Source organism: Myotis yumanensis, unplaced genomic scaffold, assembly GCF_028538775.1.
Source record: "Myotis yumanensis isolate MYYU_CA2020_CCGP unplaced genomic scaffold, mMyoYum1.0.hap1 SCAF_14, whole genome shotgun sequence".
In the NCBI taxonomy this organism is placed as follows: Eukaryota; Metazoa; Chordata; class Mammalia; order Chiroptera; family Vespertilionidae; genus Myotis; species Myotis yumanensis.
The window spans coordinates 29,574,402-29,591,736 of NW_027223765.1; the positions used below are offsets into that span (position 1 = coordinate 29,574,402).

General features: G+C 40.9%; 1 protein-coding gene across 1 annotated transcript; it reads right to left on the reverse strand.

Moving 5' to 3' along the window:
* Positions 1–3,245: 3,245 nt before the first annotated feature.
* Positions 3,246–15,556, reverse strand: DBR1 (debranching RNA lariats 1). The gene is made up of 8 exons (XM_070433481.1): positions 15,250–15,556; positions 14,477–14,601; positions 11,952–12,032; positions 9,700–9,785; positions 7,813–8,037; positions 4,968–5,048; positions 4,567–4,712; positions 3,246–4,119 (listed from the first exon to the last, which is right to left on the reverse strand). The coding sequence occupies exons 1-8, from the start codon at positions 15,444–15,446 to the stop codon at positions 3,420–3,422; spliced, it is 1,641 nt and encodes a 546-aa protein (XP_070289582.1). The 5' UTR covers positions 15,447–15,556; the 3' UTR covers positions 3,246–3,419.
* Between the last annotated feature and the right edge of the window lie 1,779 nt (positions 15,557–17,335).

The following is a 17,335-nucleotide window of genomic DNA, read 5'->3' on the forward strand; positions in this document are numbered from 1 at the left end:
CACAGATTTGAGTAAAAGAAAAGAAAGTCCATCACCACCGATAAGCAGTGGACAGCCCCGGGAATCCAAGGTCCTGATGATTTGGAACCAGAATGTATTAGCCAATTTCAGTTACAGTGGCTTCAGAAAGGATCCTTTGCCCTGAGGCCCCCCTTGTGAGGTATAGCTTCCTCCAAGCTTCACAAGGTCAGGTTCATCACCCTCCACTGACGTGGCAACCCCCACATCTCCAAAGATAGTGTCGCTCTCCTGTGGTCTGAGCACCAATGCTCCTGACATGAGTAGGTAGTTATCCTCAGTGAAACCATCCTCACTCAGGGAGTCACCTATCTTCAACTCAGAGCCTTCTCTCAGCCATGAGCAGGTACGCACAGTTCCCCCTGGATGCTCTGGTGTGAACCTGATGTCCTTCCTGAGTGTTTCTGAAGAGGCCTCCTGTCACCTGAGACACTCTGCCAGGAACTCCCAGGGCCCCCAGATCATCCCTTCAGCCTTCCCTCTGGTGGGAACAGAACTGCCTTCCCTTCCTTCTGCTCCCCTTTCTGCCTTATCTGACCTGTATCACACAGACTTTGTGTGGGTAGATGCCACAGCAGCAGCTCCTAACCTGGACTCCAGAGGTCCCTAGAGGTCCCAGGATGGGCTTTGGGGACCCTGGGGCCATACCCTGCACCCGTCCCTTTGCCCTGAGTGCCACTGGTGCACAGCTCCTACATATTCCCTGCCCGAAGGAATGTCCCTGCTCTTTGATGCTCCATGACATGAACTCTGTTCAAAATTCCTCCAAATGTCTGCCCCATACAATGGCAGGCTTGCTCCAATCAGCCAAGCAGCCCAGGGAGAGAGATCTGAGTGAGATGTGCAATGGGTGGGTCTGGATACGCTGGTGAAAGCCACATATGCATCCTAATGTCATCTCCTTTCCTTTCCTAAAAGCTTTGGCCTCCTGTGAGAGTTCCTGCTTTCTCCATCCCAATGTGAGCCAGAGCTAGTCAATGCAGTGGACTGTGGAGCCTGGGAAATTACTACTGACTGATGAGGCCTTAGCAATGGTGGAGTGATGTAGCCCCACCCAGGATGAAGGCAAAAGCTCTGAATCCAGTGGGTTGGTTTTTTTAACATTCAATATTATCCCAGTATTGTCTTTATTTTACAATACTCTTCTTTGGATGTTCAGAGCTAGTCTGAAGAAAAGTTGGTACAGGGAGGAAAACCTTGGAATCAGAGCTGAGATTTCCCCCAACCCTCCAGCCCTACGGATAACCTCTGATAAACTCAACTGGGAAAACTTCAATGTTTGGGCCCACACTCCCTCGGCTATAAAGGACTCACTGTATCAAGAAGGAAGTTAAAGGAATTTTAACACGAAATGTTTGTTGTACTGAATTACACATGAAAAGTGCACCTCTTAATTCTGTAGCTTCTTTGAACTCTGATTTATTGTAAGAAGAAAATATTCGAGCCAACAATACTTGCCCTATTTACTTTGGAGCCCTTGAAACCACAGTTCCGGTTTTTAACATATTTGTTAATCAAGTGGGACTGATAAACTTGTTAAAGCATTCAGTTATTAACAGTGCAAAACCTATACAGAGTGATATCTTATCAACATTGTCAATTTCTGCCTTGGCTGGGTAGTCAAATGGTTAGAGCATCCTCGCGATATGCCAAGGTTGTAGGTTTGATCCCCGGTCAGGGCACATACAAGAATCCACCAATGAATGCAGAAATAAGTAAAACAACAAATCCATGTTTCTCTCTCCCTGCCTCCCTTTTTCTCTCTAATCAATAAATTTTAATTTAAAAAAATACATCGGCTCCTGGTCGGGATGCATGCCTGGGTTTCGGGCTCCATCCCCAGTGGGGGGTGTGCAGGAGGCAGCCGATCTATGATTCTCTCTCATCATTGATGTTTCTCTCTTTCCCTCTCCCTTCTTCTGTGAAATCAATAAAGGTATATTTAAAAAACAAACAAAAACAAAATTAACAAAAAAATAAAACCATGGCCAATTCCTTTCATCACTGTTCTGAAGCTGGAACGAAGACTAGAGACCTGGGTTTAGGTGCATGAACGGAGACAGTTCACTGCGGAGTGAGAGAGAATCCACAGCCTAACATTTAGGAACCCATGTGGGAATAACTGAAGGTTATGGACAAGTGACATTATCAACATTAAATCCTGAAAAACAATTTTTTTTTTTATTGAAAATCTGTGAATTCATGCCAGCATAAAATCCCCTGGTCCCATGACAATATTTTAAACTGTTCTGCGTGTCTAATGGTTCTAGCCTTGCATTTCTGACAATAATGCTTTTGTTCTTCACTCGGCCTTACCAAACATGCCCCTGTGTACAAAACCTTGCATAGCGATCAGGAAGGTATTTCTGGGTTTGTTCTGGAAATTACTGTGCTCACACGTGTCATTTTCCCCTTTTTTAAGTTTACTTGCAGATAAAGGAAGGGATGGGGGCAAGGGCAGGGAGATAAGGGAAAACAGTTGTTCTCAGTGCAGCAGTTGTGCAGACACCACCCTTTCAGGCTGAAGAACAGGGTCTGCAAGATGCATACACTGAACAGTGGCTCCAGTCGGAGAGCGGAGGGCTGTGTGAACAAGCTTTGCTTTCAAGCTCTGTAAGTCAGTGTTTAGTCTCTTTGTTCTGTAAGGAACTGGAAACATCTTAGAGCCACCTGTGCCATGTGTCCACATGGCAGGGAACTTTGTAAAAACTGAGTTGCTGTGAGAATGAGCAGTACCCGATATGGCTGAAACTGTTGTGGACTGAATGTTTGTGCCCCCACCACCAATTTTGGGAGAATGAAGCCCTAACCCCCAAGGTAATGGTATTTGGAGGCGTGGCCTTTCTGAGGTCATTAGGTTTAGAAGAGGTCACGAAGGGGGCATTCTTACAAGAGGGGAAAACAAAGATCTCTCTCTCCACAAGCATTCACCTCGGAAAGACCAGGGGAGGACCCAGTAGGAAGGCAGCCATCTACAAACCAGGAAGAGGGTCCTCTCCAGGAAGCCATCTTCACCTTGATCTTGGACTTCCCAGTTCCAGAACTGCGAGCAATAGGTGTCTGTTGATTAAGCCATCCGTCCGCGGTATTTTGTTATAGCAGCCCCAGCTAAGACAGAAGCCCCACTGTAAGCTTCTTCTCTTTAACCTCCTTCCATGTGTTTTCAAGTTTGTGTTGAAAACAATGAAAGTGAGTAGTATCTGTCTTTAAAGTAAGGGTACTCAATCTAGTAAAGAGATGAAATTTTAATATGTTTGTATATGAAATATACATGGGCCTAAAGGCAAAGTCAATTCTCTGTATAACTTCATTATTACAAAGTTAAGTCTTGAGTCAAAAAACCCAACTCTAAAAATATGGTCTTAAAAATTACATATCTGTATACAAGACAATAAACTGTCTCATGCTGCATCGTCATCATCCTCTGCAGCATAGATGGCTTGATTCCTCCTCTTAATTTTCTTTCTTTGTTCAGGTACAGACTCATCACTCAGCCTTTTCCCTGGTGCTCTGGTTAAGTCCTTCCCATCTCCAGACTCCACAGCCTCGCCAGGTTTCCCCTCTCCGATACCTGGGGAACCCGATGTATCATCAGAAGAGACAAACATGGAACCTGGCAGGATCCTGACATCAGAGAAGCTTGCAGAAAAGTCAGAGGCCAGGTCGGAAGAAGGTTCTAGGGATGTTGTATTCAGGTCACTTTGTGCACTTACAAAACTATCTTCCTCTTCCTCTTCCTCTTCTTCCTCTAACACTATTTCATCTGGATTAGTAGAGGACAGGGCAGAGGTGTCTGTGTTATATTCACTGGGCTCTTCTCCGGAGTCATTACTGCCCCCTTCCTCCTGCTCTTCATATTCACCACACAAGTGGTGTTCTTCCTTGGCCTTCTGAAGACTGACATTAATGTCTGTGATGCCAAGTTTGGCACAAAACTCAGTAGTCTGAGGGTTGATCCTGTGAACCAACTGCACTTGTGTCTGTGGCTTGCTTGGGTCATGACAAGCAGCCGTCACGCTAAAGTTAAATGGAACTTTGAGGTCATGATTCAATGTTTCCAATACTTCATTCATAGCTTCTTCTGTTGGACTATAATCCCACCTAAAAAAGTCCAAAACAATGGTCTTTTATACGTCATTGGCCCCAAACAACAAATTATGAAATCTAACTATGAACTTCAGGTACAAGGATGAAAAATAAACGATAATCTAAATTCCATTTAGTAAAATTACAGTTAATTTAACAAAGGACCATTTCAAAATGAAAACAATTCATAGGAAAAGCTGTCCGTACAACCTAAAGCAAGTATAAGTTGTTTTAATGTGAACCAAATCTCCACCATATTAGTTTTGTGCACACTTAATCACTTATACACTTATTTAGGTTGGTACTCAACAATCCATTTTCTTGTAAACCATGAATTATTCTTACACTCATTTAACAGGGTTTGTTTGTTTTTTTTCTTAATTAAAAAAAGAGGGGGGGGGGGTGGACCACAAAAACCTTGCAAGCATAGCGAGAGCAAGCCCTAAATCAGGTCAGGCTTACCTTGTATGCAGGCCATTATTTTCAGGCATATTCCACAGGCGCGCAGTTACATTAATAAGATTGTTTGTAGCCCTGAGAATAGTGAGCCATTCAATATCATACTCCAAGTGATCAGGAGCACTGGGGTCATGATCTATTTCTATTACCTAAAGGAACAAATTGGTAATTTTAACAAATACATATCTATTTTTAATATCTAAGGATTTCAATGTAACAATAAAAGTTAAAAGGAATTTAATTTAGTAGACTAAAAATATTAATGTAAATATTCTCAAAGGATTCTCAGACTATATAAATTACAAAATACACAAATTAATAATTTAGAAAACAAAAATTAAGATGTTTTCTTAATCACTGGAAGAGTAAAACTATATTGAAAAGTTATTTCATTTTCTTCTTACCTGAAGAAAGTCTCTATGTGGTAAGCATTTGTCCAAGGCTAAAAATTTGGTTGCTTTGGCAGTCTCTCCTTCATCCTTGGCCTAAACCATGATTTAAGAAAGAATGTTAAAACATCACAGATAATTCATACATCGGATAGGATAGAAACTATCTTTGTTACACAAAGTTGTGTGTCAAAGGAACAACTGTTACTTTTTCAAAGCAAGTTAGTTCTACACTCACTTGTGCAACAATGGGCACTAAACTCTCTGGCTTTCATGTCTTACATTCTTACACAAGTCAAAGTAGAAACTAATGGTGATGATGATAATGTTAAATCAAAGCATTGAACACATATATTAAGGCATATAGCAAAAGGATTAAAGATAACGAAGAGCTTAAAAATAAATTGGCAGACTCAAAAGTACACAATTTTTAGAAGAAATTATAGAAGAAAAATCGTCACTACCTTGAGTTAGGGAAAGATTTCTTAGATACAACATCAAAGTTAGATGCAATATATCCATAGAATGAAATACTATGCAACAATAAAAATAAATAAAACACGGATAGATGCTATAACATAAGTGAACCTCAAAAACAAGCAAATAATAGAAGCCAGATACCAAAGACTATATATTTATGATTACATTTATATGAAAGGTTCAGAAAGGGCAAAGCCATAGAGACACAAAGCAGATTAGTGGTTGCCTGGGCTGAGGATGAGAACAAGGAATGACATCAAACACATACACAAAGGATCTTTTCAGGTGATGGAAATATTCAAAAACTGGATTATGTGATGTGTGCACACACACACAAAAAAATCACTGAATTATACACTTGATTGAATTTTATGTAAATTATACACCAATAAAGCTTTTTGTTGTTAATGCTCACCCAAGGATATTTTTCCCATTGATTTTTAGAGAGTAGGAGGGAGGAAGGGAGGGGGAGGAGAGAGAAAAATACGGATGTGAGAGAGATACATCGACTGGTTGCTTCCTGCACTTGCCCGACCAGGGCCAAGGATTGAACCTGCAACCCTTCAGTGTGCAGACCGACGCTCTAACCACTGGACACCACTGTCCAGGGCACCAATAAAGCTATTTTTCGAAAAGTGAATTGTCAGACAGAAATATGGAAGGGGTCACTAACAAGGTCATAGTAAAAACAGTAAAAAAAAAAGTGACTCACTGAAAACAGTAAGGCACCTGGAGGAAAAAATACAAGGAAACAAGCTATGGGATGTCCTGCTGCGGACCAGGTATCAAACTTCAGTGCTGAAGAGGGACTCAGAGAGGTGGAAGGCACAGAGGGTACACAGATCTTGGCTGCAGGGCAGTTCTGAAGAAAGGTGATCTTTGGGGCTGCTGAAGGGGCTAAAAGAGAACACTGGCAAAGTCAGAGCAGGTTGAGGAACCAAGAAAAAGGGATCGAATATGTTGTTACTACAGAGGTAAAAGTCCCTGGCTGACAGCAGAAGATGCAGTGGGGAAAAGTAGCAAATCAGATACTTCAATAAAAATCCAAGCGTGTCAGGAGCCCTAAGACACAGAAAAGAGTAACACAACTGGCGAGGCTCAATGGTTGAGCATTGACCTATAACCAGGAGGTCACAGTTTGATTCCCAGGCAAGGCACATGCCCAGGTTGCGGGCTTGATCTCCAGTGGGGGACATACAGGAGGCAGCCAATCGATGATTATCTCTCATCATGGATGTTTCTATATCCCTCTTCCTTCCTCTCTGAAATCAATAAAATTAAAAAAAAAAAAAAGACAACTGATATAAAAACAGATGACTTGGACTTGGGAAAATGAAAGGAGCGACCTAGTCTCCTTGAGGAACACAGCTAAAGTGGACCTCTACCACTGAAAAGTGTTTGGTCAAGCAAGTTTGAGAAGCACTGTAAACCACATCCCACTCTTGGAGTAAGGCAATGTCCAGTAATCAGTAGGTTCAAGACTCAGAAATCCTATAGAAGCCTCCAAGAACTCCTAACTTTGTTAACCAAGCATCTTCTAAATGTTTTCCTTCTAAAACACTTTATGGGAAAGTCAGAGTTTAGTCTGAATTGGAGGTGAAAAAAAGAACCACATATTTCCATAAAAACCTAATCATAGGTATGTATTTCTCTACCTTCTATCAAGCACTATATCATTCAATTACCCAAAGCAAACTTAGACTCATCCTAGATTCCCTCCTCCCTCCATCATCAAATCCTGATGATTCTACTTCCAAAATCTCTCTAGACTCTGCTTTATTCTCTGTGTTCCTTCTTTGCCTTAGGTTACCATCTCATCTTTTGCTTAAAGAACCTCCTGTGCCTCCTATTTTATATCACTCCAATCCATCTGCAAAACTGTAGCGAAACTAATCTTTCAAAAATGAAAATCTGTATTTCATCACTCTCCAACTTTCCCCATTACCTCTGGTTAAAACCCAAACTCCAGAGCATGGCACTAGATCATGCCCCAGCGTCTATCTTCCGCCATGGGAACGAGCTGCAGTCCCCCAAAGGCACCCTGTTCTCAGCTTCTGGCCTTCGCACACATTGGTCCCTCTTCATAGATTACCCTCATAATCTACTCTTTCCTGCACCATCAATTCCTTCAGAAAAGCTTCTCTTGCTTCATCTCTGTCCACAGTCTGGCGTAGGTGCTCCCACAGTACCCTAGGACTTTTTGTCACAAACTTATTACACTATTTTATCATGGCTTGCTTACTTATCTCTTCCCCCCCACTGGATTCTGGAAGTTATCTTTCATTTCTTTCTCTAACTTTACAACTGTTTCAACAGTGAGTAGCCCACTGATGTTCAATAAGTGTTTGTTAAATGCAAGAATAAATACTGTGTTTTCTACCTGATGCTGCATCAAGGCTGCAAACTTCACATGAAGGTGTGCGGAAAACCAGTAAGTTGGTTTTAAGTGCTCTAGGAGCTCTGAGGCAGCAGGACTTCCTAAGGTGTTATTTTCCACTTCTTGTCGGAAAAAAGATTTAGTCTTAAGAAGTTGCTTCTTATTTCCATAATGGTATATACTTCTTGGCCAATCATGAGACAAGAATATGTCCATAGGCTGCTTCAGCTTTAACAAAAAAAGAAAACTCTTAAAAACAGATTAACCACAAGCAAACTCCCTTCCTTCTCTCCCCTGACACATACCATTTACCCACTTAGACCTCTGGATTTTTGTGTAACTCATTCTAAGGCTCTTTACGTAAGGAAGTCACAGAAGTACTAACCTATTCACTCACATAGGCAAAAAGAAACAGCTTTCTCCCCGCCCCACAAATCATCCTTATTTTCCAGCAAGGCAGGTGAGCAGACACACTTTGATTAGACTGCCAATCAGCTATGGTCTTTTACATTCAGTTTCTAAAATATGTAATAACCACTGTGCTTTTCCCTTTTTGGTAAAAAAAAAACCATGTTTTATGATCCAGAGACACCAGATTTCATAAGACATCTAATGTAAATGATACGGTAAACCTAAAGATATCGTCCACTTTTTTTCTAATGGACTCACATAGTATATACCAAAAATACTCTGTTTGCTACATAAGTCATATTAGAAGTATTTAAGGTGGCTGTTGTCTTCATGGGGAACACAAAATACACTCCATACTTTACTCATCCCACACTTGGAAAACTAAATGTAAATAACTTAAGTAAGTGTTCAAGATAATACAAACTATAAGAAAGAGATGACTGAATAACTGGTCTGGGCAATATGTGCAATGAAAATTCAGTCAAGCCCTGGACAGTGTGGCTCAGTTGGTTGGAAAGGTTACCGGTTCAATTCCCCATCAGGGAACAAATCTCTAGGTGGCCGGTTCGATCCCGGGTCAGGGCAAGTATAGGAGGCAACCGATTGATGTTTCTCTCTCTTTCACTCTTTAAAAAAAAAAAAATCAGTAAACTATATCCTCGGGTGAGGATTAAAAATTTTTTTTCAGTGAAACATGATGACTTTAAACTAGAACACTAGTTGGGAAGTAGTATCTAACCTGGGTCTTCAAGGATGGTAGGATTTAGACTGGTGAAAAGGAAAAAGCATTCAGAGTAAGGAACTGCTATGAGTAGGCACTGAATGCCTGCGAGCATCCTTATGCTCCCACAGAGGCTGTGTGCTATGGTGGGAAGGGCCTGAGTTCTCTCAGACAGGCTCTGCCACTTAACTACTTGGGAGATCCTGGGCAGGTTGCTTATCTATCTGAGCCTTGACCTCTCATTCTTAATCTGACAGAATTTGAGTGGCAATGATATGAAATATCTCGTGTGAAAACTGCTTAGCCCAGTATCAGGCACTGAAATGGTTCTCAAACAAAAACCTAGCTTCACGTATTCTCTAGCTGAGTCAGTGTTTTTAGACACCACTTTCACCGTTTTCCCATACCTTCTGTCATCTCTACTATTATGTATTTTCTATTTAATACCATTCTTTAAAAAAAATAATCTAATATTTTCTTTAAAGTATCACTTTATTCCAATATATTTTTAGCCTTACCATAATAATATCTGAAATCATGAGTTGAATGTTTTATTTTTACTCACTAAAATAAATTTATTACCATAAGATTTTTTTAATGTTCATCTGTGACCCTCCTAAAAACAACTCAAATCCAAATTTTAGAGATACTGAATTATGCTCTTCTTGGAAGTAATATACCAAAATGATCAAACACATTTTGGTACAGAATTACTTTAACACTTTTTTCAAGCCTGCCATATTGTACTTTTTACATACCTGTTTTAATTTATATACTTCAACATTTCTCACATGATATATACTCCTTATTGTAGCTGAATTATAAGGAGGGCACTCAAAATGACCTTAAATTGAAGGAGAGAAATAAGCTGTATTCAACACCTTTAAATACTGCAAATTATATAAATAGATACACATACTTCCCTAAAACTAGTGTCTGCTATCAATGCTTTTGGTTCTTAAAATTTTATAAAAAACACTGCTCTTTATATGTTTATATGTTATATGTTACTAAGTGGTCAGAAACTATGAATCTAAATTTGGGGGCTTGTGGTTTTTAAAATTAAATTACATTTAATTTTGAAGCACATTGTTTATTCACATACTGTAGTTTAAAAAAATACCTCCGGAAAGGTATAGAATACCAAGTGTTCCAACTAGAGAGTAGACCAAAGGATGCCTAAGGCTGGTGGGAGTAGGGATTGACTACAAATAGGCACAAAACTTTTAGAGGTGATAGAAATGGTCTAAATCTGGATGGTGGTAAAATCTGGATGCATAACTATTAAATTTACTAAAACCATTGAATGGTATGCTTACAATGGTATATAAATTTTATCTCAATACAACTGCCAAAATAATGGGAGGGGGTCCTCCAATTCCTGTCCCCAGCCATCAGGAACACTACCTAGAGGCAGCTAGCATTAATCAGGCTTTAGAATTTTATTCTAGGGATCTCATCTATGCATATAACATATCATCTACTTCTTTATCCTCCCCCTTTTTTTTTTACACAAATGACTGTATACTTTATACTTGTTCTGTGCCTTGTTTTTTCACTTCACTTATTTTGGAGTTCTTTTCATATTAGTTACATATAAAACTACTTCTTTTTCCTTTTCTTTACTTTTTTAATGGTGTCATATCATTAAACTGCATAGTTATATCATGATATATTTAACTAGTTCCTAACTTTTGCTACTACAAATAAAACTAAAATAAATAAATTTGCACATATCATTTTGCTCATGCAAAATATATCTAGAGACATTCCTGGGAGTAGGACTCCTGGGTTAGAGTACTTTTATAATTTTCACAGATATGACCAACTGTCCCTCCAAAGAGTGGTTCCAATTTGCACGCACATCTGCCATGTAGGAGACGGCTTATTTTTATATGTCAATGCCAACTGTTTATAATCATAGAGAGCAGGGCACTGGGAACAAACTTGTAACTTAACAGTTACATTGAGGATATAAGTTTTAACTGTCCAACTTAATTCAAGAAATTTTAAAATCAAATGTGAATACAAGCTATTCCTTTAATTTTAAAATCAAGGTATAATTCATTCAGATATTGTAGGGTGAAAAAGTGCAGTGTGGAATATAGCTGATCCTTGAACAACACAAGGTTGAACTGTGTATGTCCACTTACAGATTATTTTATTTTCAATAAATACCTGTACTGTTTTTGATATGGAGTTGGGAGTACGCAGATGTGGAGGGATCAACTGTATGCATTGATATATACCATTTTACATAGGGGAGTAGAACATCCATGGATTTGGTATCCACAACAGTGAAGGCGGGGGAGGGTTGTCCTGGAACCAATCCCTCACAAATACCAAGGGACAACTTAAGTTTTGAAGATGTCAAACTTATATGTGGATTTATTTTACCATGCAGGAGTTAGAGCCTCTGACATCTGCGTTGTTCAAGGATCAACTGTACTTATGCAATGGAATACTATTCATAAACTAAAATGAATGTATTAGAGTTACATGTATCAACATGAATTTCAAAAACATATTAAAGAAGCAAGTTGCAGAAAGATACATGCAAAATGATACATTTTGAAGTTTAAAACATATTATATAACACACTGTTTAAAGCTATTACATATACAGTAATGATATAAAATAATCAAGTGAATGATAAACACCAAATTCAGAACAGTGACTACCTAATGAGGAAAGGGAGGGATAAAAAGAGGAATGGGACTGAGGACTGACAATAATGAGTTTCAATTGTATCTGTACTGTTTTATTTCTTAAAAAATCAAAATGAAAAGTGGCAAGAATACTACGTCTTGATGAAACTTGATGGTACATACACAGATAATACATTTTATGTCCTCTATATTTCCATAGGCATAAAATATTTTATAATATACATTTAAGAATAAATTAGTCAGTTCATAGAAGAAATCCAATGAAAAAGGCAATCTATATATTACACTTAAGTTACTCTGGGGCATGCAAGTTTTAAAGTTTAAAAACAGAACAACAATACCTTTTCGATAGTCATGAGATTTGAAGATACCAGAGATTCCGCCAATCCTTACACCTCGGTATTTTACTACACCTGCCAAACCTGAGAAATTAAGTTAAATAAGATTACTATAGGCAAAAGCAATCTCTTTACTAACGAACTGAACAGTTTCCAGGCCTAAAATTCCATGCAGTCCTAAAACTATTTGAAAATAAAGTACCTTGATAAGGTTACTCTTTTACATAGTAATATGCCAACAATATATAAGGTAGACTAGGGAGGAGAGGCCTAGAAGCATATCAGTCAAGAGAAAGAAAAAAAAAAATGAGATAGGATGTGCTTAGAGGGAAATAGACATAATTTGGTACCTAAAGGAATATGAGGGTGTGGTGTGGGAATAGGCAAAAAGTGTCCTATGATGGATTTATACGTCATATATCTGAAAGTCAGCACAAATAAGGTATAAAGAACCTGCAGTTTCTATATTTCATTTCTAAACTGACCATCTTCAAAAAATTTCACTTTTCCATAATGCTGCACTTGTCAAAAGCTGATCAATCAGTAATGAACCAGAGAAATTATATTTCTGTAGTTTTCAGAAATACCTATAAACATTTTAGTAAAGAGAAAAAAGGACTGTAGAGTTTAAAGGGGCTAACACTGAACCCAAATCTAACCAGGTCTGTAAATCTAAATGCAGGTTACAGGCAATGCAGAGGATAAAAGGAACATGTTAAACTACTTAGTGAATTCCAATAGCTAATCCACAATGCAGGAAATTCTACAAGAAAATTTCTCATTTTCTTCAACAAATAAATGGCATGGGGGTGGGAAGGAGAGAGATGAAAGGAACAGCTAGAGATTTTAGCATCATGACAATGAAATGCATGGGCCTTGTTTGGATCCTATTGAACAAGTCAATTATAAAACAGACATCTCTGTGATAATCAGGGAAATCTAAACATGAAGTAGGCAACAGAGAATAGGAATTACTGTTACTTTAGTTAGGTATAATAATGGCACTGTAGTTGTGGGTATTTTTTAAAATCCTTATCACTTAAAAAATATGTACTGAGTGTTTACAGGTGAGATAATCTCATGGCTTGAATTTGCTTTAAAATAACTCATCACCTTCTCCCACCAAAAAAGTTTAGGGGAGGATGGGTTGAAATAAGGATGGCAGAGTAATTGTGGTTGAAACTAGTTAATAGGTATGGAGATTCATTATATAGATATCCCCAGCTTTTCCAAAGTTTGTGTTACACAATTTCACTTTTATAAAAGACCTACAGAACTGGAGCTTTTTTCTCTCCAGAATGCCTGTTTTCACTAACTGAAAGAAATCCAAAGAGGATTTTTGCTTTAATGAAAATAGGTGAAAAGCCAAAATAGCTTCAGCATTTGTTTTGTAGCCTGCATCCAGAGCAGGGACAGTGGCCCCACCAAGCCCCTCCCCCAGGAGCTACACTCAGCATTAAGCCACCATAGCTTTGAACTGTGTCTGAGCATCTGTGCTTTATCTCGATTTATTTTGTGCATCTATTAAGCTAGATGTGTCCGAAGGTAGCACAAAAGCCTAAGAGCTTGTAAAGGAGTTATACTTAGCAAAAAACTGGATGTCATCAAACTTATTGGTATGATTTAGTAGGTTATTTTCTGGGTCTGGGAATACTCAAAATTTTTGCATGTAAATTAATGGTAATTGGTAGGACCCTGGCCACTTAGCTCAGTTGGTTAGAGCATTGGCCCTATAAGCCAAAGTTGCAGGTTCAATCCCCAGTCGGGGGCACATACAAAAATTAACTAATGAATACATAAATAAGTAAAACAAGAAACCTCTTTCTCTCTTTCTCTCTCTCTCTAAAATCAATAACTAAAAAAAAATAAAAATTTTCTAATGTTACCACAGTATTGGTGATTTTTAAATTACTGGTAATTGCTTATGTGCTTTACACCATTTCCTCTTATGAAAGTGTTCGTAGGAATGTTCTACATTCCAATACTGAGGAAAACCCATTCTATTCTCTAGTTTTGTGTATGTTTAACAATTTCCAATATAAAAAGTTCACTTTTTTTTATTTAATAAAAAGAGTGGGGGGAAATAAAGGAATTACAAGTAGTGTGTAAGTTCTTTGCAGTTTTATTATCTATTGCTTGAAACATTAGATCAGTGATGGCGAACCTATGACACGTGTGTCAGAGGTGACACGCGAACTCATTTTTCTTTGTTAAATGGCATTTAAATATATAAAATAAATATCAAAAATACAAATCTTTGTTTTACTATGGTTGCAAATATCAAAAAACTTCTATATGTGAGACGGCACCAGAGTTAAGTTAGGGTTTTTCAAAATGCTGACACGCTGAGCTCAAAAGGTTCGCCATCACTGCACTAGATGAAGCATGGACATATTTTCATGATGACCTATTCAAATTAGGAGACATTCCCAAAACACCATATATCTGAAGACGCCGCCCAACTGGTATAGAAAGCTTAAAAGGCTCTTCCATCCCCTCAAACCAAGAACTTACCCACAAACACATACCTAAATAATAAATGTTTGGTGCTACCCAGCCACCATAGGGTAACTCTTGCAAATGATTTGAGGCTTCGTGGTTCCCTCCAATGAAGATTGTGAGAACGGGGGCCTTTTTCTCTCCAGAGTAATACCTGGAACATAAGAGCAAAGCTGTCCGTTGGCACAGAGAAAAGCAATCGGGTGCGCCTACACAATCGGACCCGGCAGCAGAGCGAAGCAAGGCCTTCAGGAAAAATCTGGGCTCCTCCCTTAAAGTTAAAAGGCACTTGCTAAACACACTGCCCATTCCCTTGCAGAGTGTATCATTGTCCAACCACTATGCAGTGCACCTGAAACTAACACAAAACAATACTTGACGTAAACTGGAATTGGAAAATAAAACAGTGAATGGTTTAAATTGCCCATCCTTGTCCGTTTTCAGGCCAGTGACGTCAGGAACGCAGTCCGTTCTCAGCTTCTAGAACCGGGAGGAGCGCGGAGCAGGCGCCCAATGGAAACTGCGGGACCGCGGCACCAACTAGTCCCGGAATCCCATCAGGTACCAGCGGATTAACCTTTCGGCCTCTCCCTCCAGGTCGGGCCCTCAGGCTGCGACCCCTCCCGAAACAGGTGAGGCAGGTGGACAGTGAGGAGTGACCCTGACCGAGCGCCGGTTCCTGGAGACACTCGGCGTGAACCGGGACGGACACTCAGACAGAGGGGCTCCAACCCCGCCCAGGGTCCCCCCACGGCTGGCGAGTGCCCCCTCCCGCGGGTCCCAGGGCCGCGCCGCGCCGCACCGGTAGAAGGTCTGCATGTGGCGGTACTTGGGGGGCACGGCCATGCAGCGCAGGTCCGCCTCGTTGCGCACCGCCTGGAAGTCGCCGCAGCACAGCAGCAGGTCGATGGGCCCCGCGCCGCGCCGCTCCGCCAGCGCCAGCGTCTCGTAGATCTTGTCCAGCTCCCCGTGGCAGCAGCCGGCCACGGCCACCCGCATCCTGCCGGCCCCGAGAGCTGAGCGAGCCCGGTGCGGAGAGCCAACGCCGGTCGGATCGCTCAGCTCCCGCCAACGTGAACTGAGCCGCCACCTTGTCGCGACGCCTGCAATATATTCCACTTCCGGTTTCAACTCTCGCGAGAGATGGGCGGAGTTAACGCCAGGATTCCAAAGAGTTTTCGGGAAGGACTCAGGTCTCTAAGTCTTCGCGGTCTGACAGATAATAAAAGTCACAACCACGAGAAAATAGAAATAAAAGTCCCCACATAAATAAGTGCGCGGGTGCGATTGGCTAATTAACTAAGTGCCAGGCGGGTAATTAGTCACTTTAACTACAAACAATCACGCTTAAGCTACATAATCTTAGGATAATGCCGAAACCGGTTTGGCTCAGTGGATAGAGCGTCGGCCTGCGGACTGAAAGGTCCCAGGTTCGATTCCGGTCAAGGGCATGTACCTGGGTTGCGGGCACATCCCCAGTAGGAGATGTGCAGGAGGCAGCTGATCGATGTTTCTAACTCTCTGTCTCTCTCCCTTCCTCTCTGTAAAAAATCAATAAAATATAAAAAAAAAAAATCTTAGGATAATCTGCTTCAGTTACTTCCTTGTAGCTTAACAGAACAATAGAGTAATGACTTGGGAATGGAGATAACAAACACCCTAACCTTTGGAATAGAATGGATAGGATTAAAAATCAAGAGAACTAGATGGAGATGGGATTTGTCAAGGGAGGACCCAAAACATACCATGATGTGATTATAGAAGCATGCTTATAGGATCAAATGGTATAAATACAGATGTAACAAGAGAATAAAGACAGAACCTGGCTGGAGAACCTGGCTAGAGAACCCAACTAGGCTGATCAACTGGACGCTGTCTCCGTGTCATTCATTCTTCGCCAACTCCGTCCACATCTTTGGGAACCCCTGGACCTGCTGTGGCTGGACCCCAACACTTCCTGAGCACCTGGTAGAGCCCGTGATCCAACAGGACAATCTCTGCCTCTCCAGTGTCCGGGCCCTTGCGCACCAGCAAGCTGGCCGGGTGGGGGTCGCAGTGCACGAAGCTGTTGACAAAGATCTTTTCACTGTATATGTATCTTGCCCAGATGGCACAAGATCTCGTTGACATCAATCATGTTCCTCTCCATGTAGTCTCTGTTGTGGCCCACCATCTAAAACTCCATCAGAAGGACCTGCTTGGTGGACAGCTCCCAGTAGATTTGGGGAACCTTTAAGAAGTCAAAGTGCTTGAGCATTTGGGCCACTTTCTCTGCATTCCTCCCTTCATTAAAGAAATCCAGCTCCAAAGGCAGGTTCTTCTTGGCTTCATCCACAGCCACATGAATTCAAACGCTGGAAACAAGGTGTTTGATGGCCGGGATGAGCACCCCCATCAGGAGAATGTCCTTTGAGCTCTGCACCTGCACCTTCGGTTGCTGGACCTTTACAGCCACCGTCCGCCTGTCATGCAGCACTGCCTTATGGACCCGGGCCAGGGAGGCAGCCCCCATAGGGGTGTCATCAAAGCTCACAAACAAATCATGGATCTGTGGCTGAGGTGCAGGTGGAGGTGCGGACTTGTGGAGTCTGGGAGAGGAGAGGGTTGGGGGACAGGAATTTTTTTTTTTTCTAGCAAGTAGTTGTTTGCATACCTAGACATGCTCAGTGAAAGCAGATGACTGTCTCCAAAACGTCCAGGAGGAAAAGACCACACTGTCTACTGACGAGTGAGTGGCCAAGACGGAAACAAGCAAATAAAACACCTTTGACAACATCTAATCAAGAACATAAGGAGAATAGTTCATCCATCTCTGCTTTTTTCTCCCCCGCCACTATACCCTCCTCCACCCCCACCACCTCCATCGGGTCCACAGTCACCACCCTGCT

What these genes read in the sequence shown, in the direction of transcription:
- DBR1 (XM_070433481.1), bottom strand. Translation starts at nt 15,446, where the DNA reads ATGCGGGTGGCCGTGGCCGGCTGCTGCCACGGGGAGCTGGACAAGATC. An exon ending in CACATGCAGACCTTCTACCG is followed by an intron (nt 14,602 to 15,249) that starts GTGCGGCGCGGC and finishes CTTATGTTCCAG; the next exon opens with GTATTACTCTGGAGAGAAAA. An exon ending in CAGCCTTGATGCAGCATCAG is followed by an intron (nt 5,049 to 7,812) that starts GTAGAAAACACA and finishes ATCATGGTTTAG; the next exon opens with GCCAAGGATGAAGGAGAGAC.